The 12,753-nt window shown below is 40.8% G+C and overlaps 1 protein-coding gene and 1 long non-coding RNA gene across 3 annotated transcripts in view; one reads left to right on the forward strand and one right to left on the reverse strand.

The window, feature by feature from the left end:
- Positions 1–3,182: 3,182 nt before the first annotated feature.
- six2 (SIX homeobox 2) lies at positions 3,183–8,082 on the reverse strand. The gene is made up of 2 exons (XM_005807845.2): positions 6,929–8,082; positions 3,183–4,404 (listed from the first exon to the last, which is right to left on the reverse strand). Exons 1-2 carry the CDS (start codon positions 7,486–7,488, stop codon positions 4,092–4,094), a joined length of 873 nt encoding a protein of 290 aa, XP_005807902.2. The 5' UTR covers positions 7,489–8,082; the 3' UTR covers positions 3,183–4,091.
- Positions 8,083–9,170: 1,088 nt separating this feature from the next.
- The window catches only part of LOC111606489, a 121,690-nt gene continuing 118,107 nt past the window's right edge, over positions 9,171–12,753 (forward strand). For both annotated transcript variants that reach the window (XR_002752032.1, XR_002752033.1), the window contains exon 1: positions 9,171–9,325. This is a non-coding gene — a long non-coding RNA (uncharacterized LOC111606489). The remainder of the gene's footprint in view (positions 9,326–12,753) is intronic.

Consider the following 12,753-nt stretch of genomic DNA (forward strand, 5'->3'; position numbering starts at 1 on the left):
ATGAATTCTAATTTATTTAATCATGTACTCATAAAAAAGCTAAGTGTGATTTTGTGATTATGATTATGATTATTATTATTATTAGAATAGCTTCAATATATATTTTGTCATTTATTTACTTATTTATTTTATATGGCGTTGCTGTTTAGCTCGAAAACGAGTTTCAGAATTTTTTTTTTTCACCAGCAGTAGGATTTTGTTTTGTTTTTCTTAAATACATTATTAACAATGTTGCTTGTTTACTGGGCTTTGCCAGCAGTTCGTTGGCAAATGAAGACGAACCGCGTCATGAACCGGGGACCGTCCACCTGCCTCTTATGCTTCCTGACAGTGGCATTGTGAAAACTTACACGTACAATTCATTTAAAGCAAACTTTTAGCTCATAAAAACAACAACAAAATGAAAGGGGGAAAAAAAAAAGTTCTCACATTGTGGATGTTTATTAAGAAGTTGTCAAACTAAATCAGATTTGAATTTCTCTGCTTTGTTCAGAACAAAGACTAAAACTGACCTCTGATTGACGGCTGTTCCCATTTTTAGGCATCCTGGGGGTTTTCCTTTAAACTATCTGTTTTATTTTATTTATTTATTTTTTTTTGCATTACACTAATACAGTAGTCCCATCAACATCATGACTTTGTGACCAAGCACACCGAACCGCAACATCCTCCCACTGCGGGTTTTTTTTTTTTTATTGACGGGCGATTAAAGCGCCAGTAGAAATCGAGGACTATAGTTCCCACCTGTCCGGTGATTGTTTTTCTGCCGCTTTAATATCGAGAGCTCGTTATTCCCATAAAAGCAGCTTCCGAGCGTTAGATCTGCGTTTGTTGGGGCCCCCTTTTTTTTTTTGCTTCACCATTGGTGGGTTTCTGTTTCTTCCCCCCCCCCTTTTTCCTCTAAAGCATCCCAGCCAAAACAACATTTAACAGCCTCGCCTTTCCTCGGTGCCAGTTCCCATTTCGAACTAATGGGAACAAAACGACGGGGTGAGCGCGAAGCGGAGACGAAAATCGCAGCTATATTTGTGGCTGGTTTGGTGCGAGGCCAGATATCCCGTAAGGATTTCGGGCACGTCTCCACGCGAGCCTCTTTTACGGCCTTGTTTTCAATAGAAAATCCTCGTTAATTGGAGACGCTTTGAGCTGCGTGGGTAATTGACCTTCGTGCGGTCAGAACGCGGTGTGAACGATCAGTCACATTAACAGACAGGAAGGAGACATTGAAACCTCTGAGCACACTCTTTGTGTAAACACTTTTCATATTCTAGCCGGGCCTCCGTGGGAAATTAATAACGGACAGGATGTTTGCTGTTGTCTCGCCTATAAAGACGACTATCTGCACAAATATGTCGGCAGACGATTAAGAAGTGGATGATAAATATTGATTGTGCGCAGTTGTGAAGAAAAAAAAGAAAGGCGTTTCAATTGGGCTGAAAACTTGAAAGGGAACACGTGTCTCGAAAAAGACGTTTACTGGTGTCTAAATGTGGCTTGAGATTAAAGACTTCAAGAGATTCAAAACAGAAAAAAACACGTTAGAGACGACTCATTTGAAAAGCGAAAGAGTAAATAAATAAAATAAAATAACGTCCACGAGCAGATGCACGCTGATGTGTAAACGGCGTGGCGGCTTGGAAAAGACGTTTACGAAGAAAAAAGAAAAGAAAACGAAAAAAGATGCACTCTGCGGTGCAGGCGGAAGGTGAAACGACGTCTGCGAAAAGAGACGTAGCGACAGCTGTCTAAAAAATGTGGTCGAAAAGACACAAACAAAAACCCCCCAAAAAAGATTTACTGTCGACATGCGGATAGAGAGTGAAGCAAACGCACCCACAGGCAGGAAAAGTGATGACGACCGCTGGTGTCAAAAGGCATAAAAACTGGAAACTCAGAAGAAATTGTACTGACGTCTAAGGGAGAGGTGTAAAAAAAAAAAAAAAAAAAAAAGATTGACAACAACAACAAAAAATCTATCGGTGACTAAATGTGGCTGAAAAGTGAAAAGATGTCCGTAAAATCGTCTACAAGTCTAAATATGTCGAAACGGGGAAAAGACAAACACAGCAACACGTCATTTAAAAACAAAATGTGGGTGCCTCCAATGGGCCGCCTACTTTATCTAATAGTTTATATAAGCCGTATTTGAGCTCGATCTATTTGGCTTAAAAATGACTATTTTCAACCTACATCTCTAGGTTCATCCGACCGTGAGCAGAAATCGAGCGTTTTAGATCTGCAACCTACGAATCTACAAGAATCTGCAAAAAAAAAAAAAGATTTTTTTTTTTTTTTTTTTTTTACACATGAGAGGAGACGTTTGCTTTGCTATCCGCGAAACATCTCGGGCTGCAGACTGACTGATGGAGCGGGAGCTGAAGGTGTTTCACGGTCGAGGCTGTTCAAACAAAGTGTCTTCTTTCAACGCCAGTTTCCAGTTCTGTTTTTTTTTATATTTTTTTTTTTTCCATCGACAAGAAAAAAAAAAAAAAAACTCCACCACGGCACTTTTGTTCCCCTCGACTGAGCGAGCGAGGAAAGATAAGGTGTCATCACTCCGACATGAAGATGAAGGTCTCCCCTGTTTGGAAATGCGCGTCTGGATTCTGCCCGCCAGATGCCACCACATGTTCCGGCCTCTTGACTTGTGTTGCTTTTACTAAGTGCTCGATTGAGTGTCTCTTTCCCCCCCCCCCCCCCTTTCTTCCTCGTTTTTGTCGCGTCAACATCATTTCTGGGACGAACCTTGACTTGGATCTTGTTGGAATTATCATTATTATTTTTACTATTCTGACTAAAATACGAAATTGTTGTTTATTGTTTTTCATTTCAACGCTAAAATAAAACACAATATTTGTTTCTCGTCCCCCTCCCCCCCCCCCCCCCCCAACTCATTTTCTTGCATTTTCGAATCAACATTCCTTGAGAGTTAATATCCATGTCCGAAAATGCACCTATCTTGTTTGAAAGTAAAAACGGCAAAAAAAAGAGAGAAAAAAATACATAAAAAATAATATATATATATAATTAAAAATAATAATCTGATGTATTTTCATGGTTGCACCTTTGGTTATAATGCAATAAAATATATAAAAGTAATACAAAGGTTTACTATACATTAGGGGGAAACTGTATAGATAATGATTCAGAATCACAGGAATAAATCGATTTTAGTCCGTGGATGTTCTTTTACTTTTATTGGAAAGTTTATATGAAACTATACGAGTCGCTTCATTATTCCTCCGTTAAGCGCAGAGCTTACATGCAGTCTCTTTCCAAATAAAAATGTAAATACTACTCATCATCATCATCATCATCATCATCATCATCATCATCATCATCGTCATATACTATTGTCAGGAGGTTAAGATACTTCACGTCGTCGCGGCTCTTATTAGACACTTGAACATATCAGTCCAACCTCCTTCAAAACAAAGAAACCGAATTAAGAAAGAAAAGCAAAAAAAAAAAAAAAAAAAAAAAAAAAAAAAAAAACAGAACAGAAAGACTGCATATGGCTCTCTTGGAAAACCCCAATGTAAACAATACAGGCAGGGGGAAACCGAGTCTCCTACAATAACAACGGTACAGGAATTAAGACACGTTTTATTCTTATTGTTTTCAACAATATAAGATAATATGTAATTACATTCAGAAGTACGTCTCTCTTCCTTTTTCTTTTTTCCTTCCCCTTTTCTCCTAAATCCATCAGTTCTCTCTTCGAGCGCAGCGACACCAAAGTGGCGTGAGAGCCTGACGTCTGCTTGATCAGCTGCTGCCATTCTAAGTGCTTTTAAGCCTAAAATTGTGGTTCTTACAAACGTTTCAATTGGAGATCAGAGGAGGTGGCGGGAAAACGTCTCCGTTTAAAAAAAACAACAAAATAATTATTATTTTACTTGCGTGTAGACCAAAAGGTTTGTTATGGTGGCGGTTCTCGCAGATTCCCAGTCTTTCTTGCCGCAAGTGCTTGAAGCTTCGCTCGCACCACCGTGTAAGATCTCCAGAAAAAAAAAAAAAGGGAAAAGTTTTTGTTGTGTTTTTTTTTGTTTTTTTGTCCCCTCTCAGTGTCCTTTTTTTTTTTTTTTTTTCTAAGAGCCGAGGTCCACGAGGTTAGAAGACATAGAGTTTAGTATAGTGTCATGGTGCACCGAGTGGTGATGGTGCACCGAGTCTGCGCCGCCGGGCACCGGGATCGCGCTGGGTCCCGGAGGGGGCGCGAGGCCGTGCAGGGACGGCAAGCCGGCGTTCGAGCCCAAGAGCAGGGCCGGGCTCGGTGACGTGTGATCCGGTGTCCCCGAAGGCGTTTTGTCGTCGTCCGAGCTCCCCAAAAGAGTTTTATTTCCGTTCATGGAAGAAGATAGTGGGTTGTGACTGTTGCTGTTGGAGTTCTCGCTGTTTTCCCTAAAGGGAAAAAGGACATTCAGCTTGAATTGGCTGCAAACTCATTCAACAGGCATTTCACAACATTAACACGTAAATATATATATATTAAAAAAAAAGCAAGGAAAGCTAAATTTGCAACTCATATTTTTGTATGACTGAGACGTCATTTAGGAAAAAAAAGAAAACACACACCGTCAGACAACTTTTCAACAGCGAGACATTTTTCCCTTTTCAGATTTTCCAATCATGCATATCAATTAGTGTATGTAGTATTCAATGGCTAAATTCTTCAAACATTGTTTCTCTTATTATTATACGACATAAAACCTGAAAACTTGAAATTGAAATGTTCTCAGTCAACTGTTATTTTAATTGCTATTGCGGTGCAGAGAATGGTGCACAAAAAAATTATTTTGGGGAAATCTCCAATTTTAGACATTTAATTTATTTTTTAAAAATATATCAAGAATTTTTTTTAGTTAATGTGACGTTCAAAAAAAAAAAATCTTCCATGCTAACAATGCTAGCTAATTAATTTGTGTAACAAATCCCTCGTGAACATTCAAATTAAAGTTTAACTGGGAATGATGGTTCAGTCAACTAATATTGAGCAAAGAATGGGAAGGTGTATATGTTTACTTTATAACTATAATGACTATATGAGCTTAGAAAAGGTTAAAAACAGTCATACTAGCAAGAGTTTAGGTTTGTAAACAAACAGTGTTAGCTAGTTTAGTGATGTCAAGCTTGCTAGCAAGACGACCTTAGCCCTGAATCAGTTGTTGACAATGACAGGCACTTCTTAGCTGTTGCTACCAGGTGAATAGTTCACATGCTGCCTTTTCTGAAAAGATTTACACCTTCTGTAACTGGTTCAAGAACTTGTTCTGCTTTAGCTAAAGTCAAACCTCTGACGCAGTGCCTGTGTGTGTAATTCCCCATTTTTATTTCTCCCCTGAAGGAGTCGGTCGGTGCCAATGAGCGGCACATCTCAGCCACGGTAGTTGAGGAAAAGTTTGAACATTTCGCCCGCAACAGAATGTATTTTTAGAAGAGTCTAGTATTTCATTGCCATTTTGTGCTGGTTCCGGAGACAGCTAGGTGTATTAGCGCTGAGGTTTAAGAACGTTGTTGCAATTATAGAAACATTTTATGCCTTCATCAAAAGCGAGCTTGTGTGTCTTGTTTCTCTTCAACGTGGAAAGACAAACAAAATGAATAAAGTGGTTAGAATTTCAGTAAATCTAGGGATATTTTTGAAAAGGCGCTTGAATTTAACCACAAGCATGTAAGTCATGTGTCTGCCTGCTCCTGTTTATATACACTGTACATAAGTTATTATCAGAGATATTATTTGAAGTCTGCACCATGCAAGTGAAGGAAAATTGCTACAACAGTTCGTTTTGTTAGTGCAGACGCACGATAGCGATAGATTTATAGCATATTTGCCACTGCTGTTTTGTGGAAAGGCTCATGTATGTATCTCTCAATGCACACATGAGAGATCATGTACTAACGCAGCAACCAGCAATCCATTCGTGCATGCCTGGAGTCCGTGAAATAATAAGACTCTCGTTTGGCTGCAGCACAGGCTTAAAAACAATGACAGGCGGCCATAAATCCCGGCCTTCCCAAAAGTCATTAGAGCTTATTAGCTAAATCAATCGCTGTGTCGAAACATTTGTAATTTAGGGTTACAGGTGGCATAGTTTATATATGTGAGCGCCGAGCCTTTTCTCTGCACGAGCACATGATTTACGTGGAGCTTTCAGCCCGAATTAGTGGCCAGAGGCTGAAAGAAGACACCAGCTGGGGCGCACACCTCTCTGCAGCGCCTGCGTGTGTAATCCCCCCCCCCCGCCCCCCAAAAAAAACCTTCAAATGTAACCTACACGCTAAATGGAAGCATGGACTGTAAAAAATAATTAAAAAAACTTTTTTAAAAAAAGCATCTTTCTATAGACATGTTCTCAGATGCTTCTGCTCACTCCAGGGTTGTTTGGGTTAACAACATATTTGTGTGTGTGTGTGTGTGTGTGTGTTTTAGCTTTTTTTTTTTCTGATGTTGATATGAAAGTAAAACCTCGGGTGATAATAAATGTAATTACCACGGCATAAAAGGAGAGGTAAGTGTACGCTTATATGTCCTTGTAATTTGCCTAACAGCAGACCTTTTAATTTCCTGCTTTCCAAACTTTTGCAACTCGTACTCCAACACTTTTCACAGACGCCCCAAAACAAGAAGAAAAGCTAACCTGCAGATGGAGTGGAGTGTTTTAATATGATTTAATTTAATAGATAAATACATACATAAATGTGGTAAAAGAGACAGAATAAACAGCAAGAGACGGGATTGTTTTGGACATATTTTCATTTTGTAGGTCAGCACGTCAAAGTGCTTGTGACTCAGCACCATTTTGTTTTAACATGACTCTGCTTTTTTGTTTTTGTTTTGTTTTGTTTTGGGGTGTTTTTTTTTGTTTGTTTTGTTTTTTTACCCCCTTTCCACCATGTTCGTAGTTTTATCTGCAGACGCTCCTACCTCTCCTTCGCCTCCGCCGCCCGGTCTCTCTGCCGCCGGTTCTTGAACCAGTTGCTGACCTGCGTGGTGGTGAGTCCCGTGGCCTCGGCCAGCTCCCTCTTTTCCCGCGGGGACGGGTACGGGTTGTGGGTGTACCACTCCCGCAGCACGCTCCGGCTCTTCTCCTTGAAGCAGTAGCTCGTCTCCTCTCCGTCCCAGATGGAGCGGGGCAGCGGGAACTTTCTCCGGACGCGGTACTTCCCCACGGCCCCTAGCGGGCGGCCCCGCAGCTTCTCCGCCTCGATGTAGTGCGCCTTGAGCCACAGCTGCTGCAGCTTCGGGTGGTTGTGCGGCGAGAACTGGTGACTCTCCAGGATCTTGTAGAGCTCTCGGAAGTTGCCCCGGTGGAAGGCGACCACGGCTTTCGCCTTGAGGACGCTCTCGTTCTTGTGGAGGTGCTCGCAGGCCGGCAGGGACCAGAGGAAGCGCCCCAGCCGCTCGATGTTCCCCCCTTGCTGGAGGACCTCGCAGACACACGCGACTTGCTCCTGCGTGAAACCAAACGTCGGGAGCATGGACATGGCGACAGCCGCAGGACCAGCGCAGATTAGATTGTGCCTCACTTCCACGTCTCTTGTCTCAGTCTCTCATTAAAGCGACACGCAGTAAGTCCACAAGTGTCAGGGAAGGGGAGAAAAAAAAAAAAAAAAACTGTCCCAGAAGAGCAACCTATACGACTCAAGGGTTAGGGGGAAATATCCAGCTTCAGTGCCCACTGAGCCATGCAGATCTCCGGGCGACAGTTCCTCGTGAAAGTTGCGGCGAAATACAGAGAGAGCGAGAGAGAGAAATGTGGAACTCCTTCCTCCGTCCGCCTCCACCTTTTCTGCGCCGTTTCTACATAAACTACTCCCGGAGAGCAGACTCGCTGGCTCGTTTTAATAATATTATTCTAAGCTGGCAAGACAAGCGATTATATGAACTCTGATTGGTCGGTTATCTGACCCGGGGATGGCGAGGATAAGACAATAGCCTCAGTCAAATTATTTGCCATGGTTACGCTGTCACTCAGCGTAACCCGATACCCTTTGAGGTGGCTCCTTGGCAAAGTCGAGCCGATTGTTCTCTGCGTGTCCAGCCCGCCCTCCCAATAGAAATATTGCTCAGATTTTGTCTTCTCCCCTCTCACCCCCCCCCCCCACACCCCTCTACTCCCTCTCTTAAACGCGGTTATTACTCTTCTCTTCTTCTTTTTCTTTTTTTTTTTTTTTTTGACGGACACGCCGGGCAGCCAAAGAGCGCGCAGCAGCGAGGAGGCGCGGGGCCGGAGGGGAGAAGGAGAGCCACGCTGTTCTCGCGGCTGGAGGGAGGATGGCGCCAGAGCGCGCAGGGCAGGGATCACCGCGCAGGAGCGGCGCGTCTTCAGTGCGCCTGGAAGCGCTCTGACACGTCACTCTGAGATAGAAAAATAAAAAAAATAAAGTTGGTTCCTTTGCTGATTTGAAACGACAACTCTGCACGTTTTCAATGTCAGCAAGCAAAAAAAAAAAAAAAAAAAAAAAAACAAAGTAAAAAACAAACAAAAAACAAATCAACTCGTCTAACAATAACTAAAACATGACAAAAGAAATCTTCATGAATATCTAAAGATGAATGGTATTCAGAAGGAAGATTGTTATTTTCTCCAGGCAGTCAGACATGGATATTTTCGGTAGAAGCAGTTGCTTGAAAAGTCTCAAACTAAGTGAGTCTCCGTCGTTTAATAAAGTCAAAAGAAATGCTGCATGTAAAAAGTGCTTGGGACGGGAATAAACATTCATATTTCCCTTGAATAAATGTGTTTACCTATACAGATTTAGCTGGCATGTTTTTATTCTTAGGCCTCTTGTTTAAAAACATGTGGTATGTTTCTTTTTCTCTTTTTTTTGAGGGGGTGATTACATTAAACCCATTTTAATATGTATATTTCAATTTGATTCATTTGGGGGAGAAAACAAATACAATCTAAACGTGAATTTTAAAAAATAAACCGGATAGCGTTTCTTCCCCCCCCTTTTTTTTTGTATAAAGCATCCCTTTTCTAAGTCTTGTCAGAGCTTTTTTTTTTCTTTTTGTACGATCCGACCGCACACGACAGCACAGAAGATGGATATTTAAATTAGAGGTGAGACAGGGAGTGGAGGTGTTGCAGCCGCCGGTTCTGATGGAGAAAGCAGCTCCGCTCTGCAGCCCAGAACCCAGAACCGAGGAAGCCAGGAGGTGAATCTGAGAAAAGCCGAGAGGAGGAAAAGAAAAAAGAAAAAAAGAAAGAAAGAAAGAAAGAAAGAACGGTATCAGTCACTGGTGAGAGAAGATTTGTTTTGCTCGAAAGGCACGAGATTATAGGAAGTCAGAGAGGACCACAGGAGGGATTGCAGGGTAAGAGCTCAGTTCTTCTCCAATAGAGTTGTTATTAATACAAATACTACTCGTATTAATAATAACTATTATAATAATGGTAATAGATAACGATGAAGGAGTGAGTAATTTGAATCTAGAGAGAGCAGGTTAAATTTGGTATGAATAAATGATCAAAAAGAGAGAGCGGAAAAGCCTGTTTACTGTGAAAAGCGTGACTCACTTATTTTAGGCTTTAAGACGCACGCGTGTCCACGCAGGCGGACGTTCAGGCGTGTTGGTGACGGCGGGGCCAAAGACTTGACCAGCTGCTAGATTTCTATCGTCTCACCGTGGGACCTCTTTATTAGAGATACTATTGTCAGCAACACTGGCGAACGGTATCACGTCACTCCACACAGTTGCTCCAAACCACACACACACACACACACACAGACACACACGCGCGCGCGCGCGCACACGCTGACACACACTCTTTCCTCTGCTTTTTGTTGCTCTTGATGGCCCTAATGGCACTGAATTAATAGATCAACTTATAAACTGGAGATCTTCTGACACTGCTAAACACATCTAGGTACCAAATCTCATTATTTTTCATTTTAAAACAATAAGAAGTTTGGTGCTTGGAATTAAAAAGAACAAAACAAAAAACATATGTTCACATTAAATATGAAGCTCTCAGAAGAAGCATTCAGTGCTAACATACAGATTATAATTCCCCTCCTCTGTTTACCTTCAAAATGACCGATTGAACAACTTATGCTGTGGTCTATGTAATAAATCAATACTATATATATATATATATATATATATATATATATATATATATATATATATATATATATATATATATATATATATATATATATATATATATATATAATATAATATAATATAATATATATATAAAATAATATATATTTTTGCTGTTGTTTGTTTTCCTTGTCGATGCTCACACGAGCCAAGGGGACGCTGCGTTTCATCTGAGCCGCAGCTGCTTAAAAAAGAAATTATTAGCGTAATTACGACGCGCGTTTATTACCTGTGACGAAGAGCGCTGTAAGGAGAGCCTGGTCCCTGCGTCCGCACCCGGTCTTCTCCGTCTGTTTAATAAATTGACTTGGGTTTCGCCTGAAGCGCACTTCTCGGGGTATTACGGAATTAGGCTGATTAATGGGAATCGCCAAGGGACCGTGCGTCGCGTGGAAAAAGACAGTGGGGGATTGAGAGGGGGAAAAATATCACGAAAATGACTTTAATTTCTAAGTAAACTAATATATAGATACATAAATACATACATAAATGGATAAATGGTCTTCAATAAAAATAAAAGTTTTAATTCCGCAATATTATTATTATTATTATTATTATTATTATTATTATTATTATTATTATTATTATTATTATTATTATTATTATTATTATTATTATTATTTCAAGCGGTGTACGAGGACCCTGAATTGCAAATAATAGCGGCTTCGAACACTGTTTTGACAGACAAGAAATTTTAAACTGATTGCAGATATAAAAATAAGTAAGTAAATAAATAAATAAATAATGATCATTCCCGCACATGTAACCGCTCTGACACGGTCCAAAACATACCAAAGGCTCTCAGTGGTGAAAGAGGTGCTGAAATTACTCTAGGAAGAGCGCTGTATGGAGAGCTGTTGAAGTGCATGTATCAGTTTTATGCTTACTGTATGAAAAGCACATTGAAATGACTAATGCGGTGTATTTTTTATTATTATTATTATTATTATTTTACTTATTTACATGGTTCTTCACTCAAAACTCTCCTTGTGCGCCTTTGTTTACAACTGAAGGATATGAGTCCTGGATTTTATTTAAATTTCTCAAATTATTTACTGACGTTTTGGTGAAGGACATGCTCTTCTTCAGCTGACGTGTCTTTCATCCTTTTAACATTTCTTGGATGATGTTGAAAACAACACCCAGGTCCCGTTTTAGCACCTGCTGAGGTTTGTGTTGTTGTTGTTATTTTTGGTGTTTTCCATTGTTATTTGTGATAAATAGTTGGGTTTTTTTTTCTCTCCAACCAACTTTCTTTGTCCTGCAGAATGCTTCAATTGTTATACAGGTTACAACACAAAGTTTGGTTTTGATTGATTTCTTTTTTTTTTTCTCAGATCTTTTGTGAACTGATGCGTTCTCTCTGAACCACAGTGCATCTAAGAAAAGGCTAACGGTGAAGCAATTGCACTACAGCATAAAGAAAAATGTTGGATATCAAACGATATAAATACAAAGTGTCTTCATTGTGTTGGTTTGTTCACAATCAGCAGTGGGTGTGAGCGGGCCGGCAGGGACCGGGGTCCCATGTCTGTCCCCTGACAGTGTTTGTAAACCCCTTGTTTCCACAGATCAGTCTGATCAGAGGGCTCCGGCTCTGAAACGGTAACTATTCCAGCCGCTGATGAATGAAGATCACGTTTCTCCTAATAGCCAGCCCTTTATTTTCACAACCTCCCACCGCTCACTTCAGCCACTCTGTACCACGTCCTCCAACTAATTGAGCTGATTATTGCAAGATGTGCATGTTGGGGTGTGCACGTGTCTGTGTGTGTGTGTGTGTGTTGCACACAGACCAAGTGTTGATTTAAGTCCTTCAGGACTCTGATTTGAACTTTATTCTATAAAACTATCGCAACTCCCCGTTAGATTGATGATCATAAGAGAGGCAGACATGACAGAGAGAGATTAGTAAATCTAGAATCTTTGTGTCGATCCTGGTTTGGGTGGTTATCAATGAGGATCTATTCAGTAATTGTCTTGTTTACATCTATCTTGTTACACCAGAGGCCAGGTAAAGATTTCAGTAAACCATACAGCTAAGCAAGCATGAAGGGACAGCGGACAGGGGGCAGGTAGGTGTGCCTGTGTGAGGGTTTGTTTCACGAAGGTTCTGACCAGACGGCAGGATCATCAGATTGGGGGGTTCGGATTCCAGCTCCACTCTAAAATATACAGCCTCGCCGTTTAAAGGCAGTTAAAAGGTGAGAAAAGATCACAATCACCTGATGAGGATGATATAACAAACACGGCCACATTAAGCAGGGCTGCATCCAAGGGCCAGGGGCCATGCAGAGGGCAAGTCCAAGAAAAGAGGAATGTAAATGTGTCCAGCTAGCATGAGGTCTGCAAAACGTTATGTACAGTTTAGCAAAAACCCGTTGGAAAAGTTGAACACAACAACTTTATGTTGAAAAAGAGCTCCTTCAACCCTTCTCTTATTTCCTTGTATTTGCTACATAAAGCATAAACATGTTAGTTTCAAATTTCTACTCTTCTTAAAGAGTGAAGCCACCACTGACAGGACAAAACGTCATGGGCTCATCTGGCCCTGGATCCACCCACAGTGTGGATGAAATCTTAAATATTTTCATTTGTTTCCCAAATTTAGGAATACTTTTGAAAACAACAACAAT

Source organism: Xiphophorus maculatus, chromosome 22, assembly GCF_002775205.1.
Source record: "Xiphophorus maculatus strain JP 163 A chromosome 22, X_maculatus-5.0-male, whole genome shotgun sequence".
NCBI lineage: Eukaryota > Metazoa > Chordata > Actinopteri > Cyprinodontiformes > Poeciliidae > Xiphophorus > Xiphophorus maculatus.

Coding starts and splice junctions, on each gene's coding strand:
- six2 (XM_005807845.2), bottom strand. CDS start 7,488: ATGTCCATGCTCCCGACGTTTGGTTTCACGCAGGAGCAAGTCGCGTGT. Junction 4,405..6,928: donor GCGGCGGAGGCGAAGGAGAG/GTAGGAGCGTCT, acceptor TTTTCCCTTTAG/GGAAAACAGCGAGAACTCCA.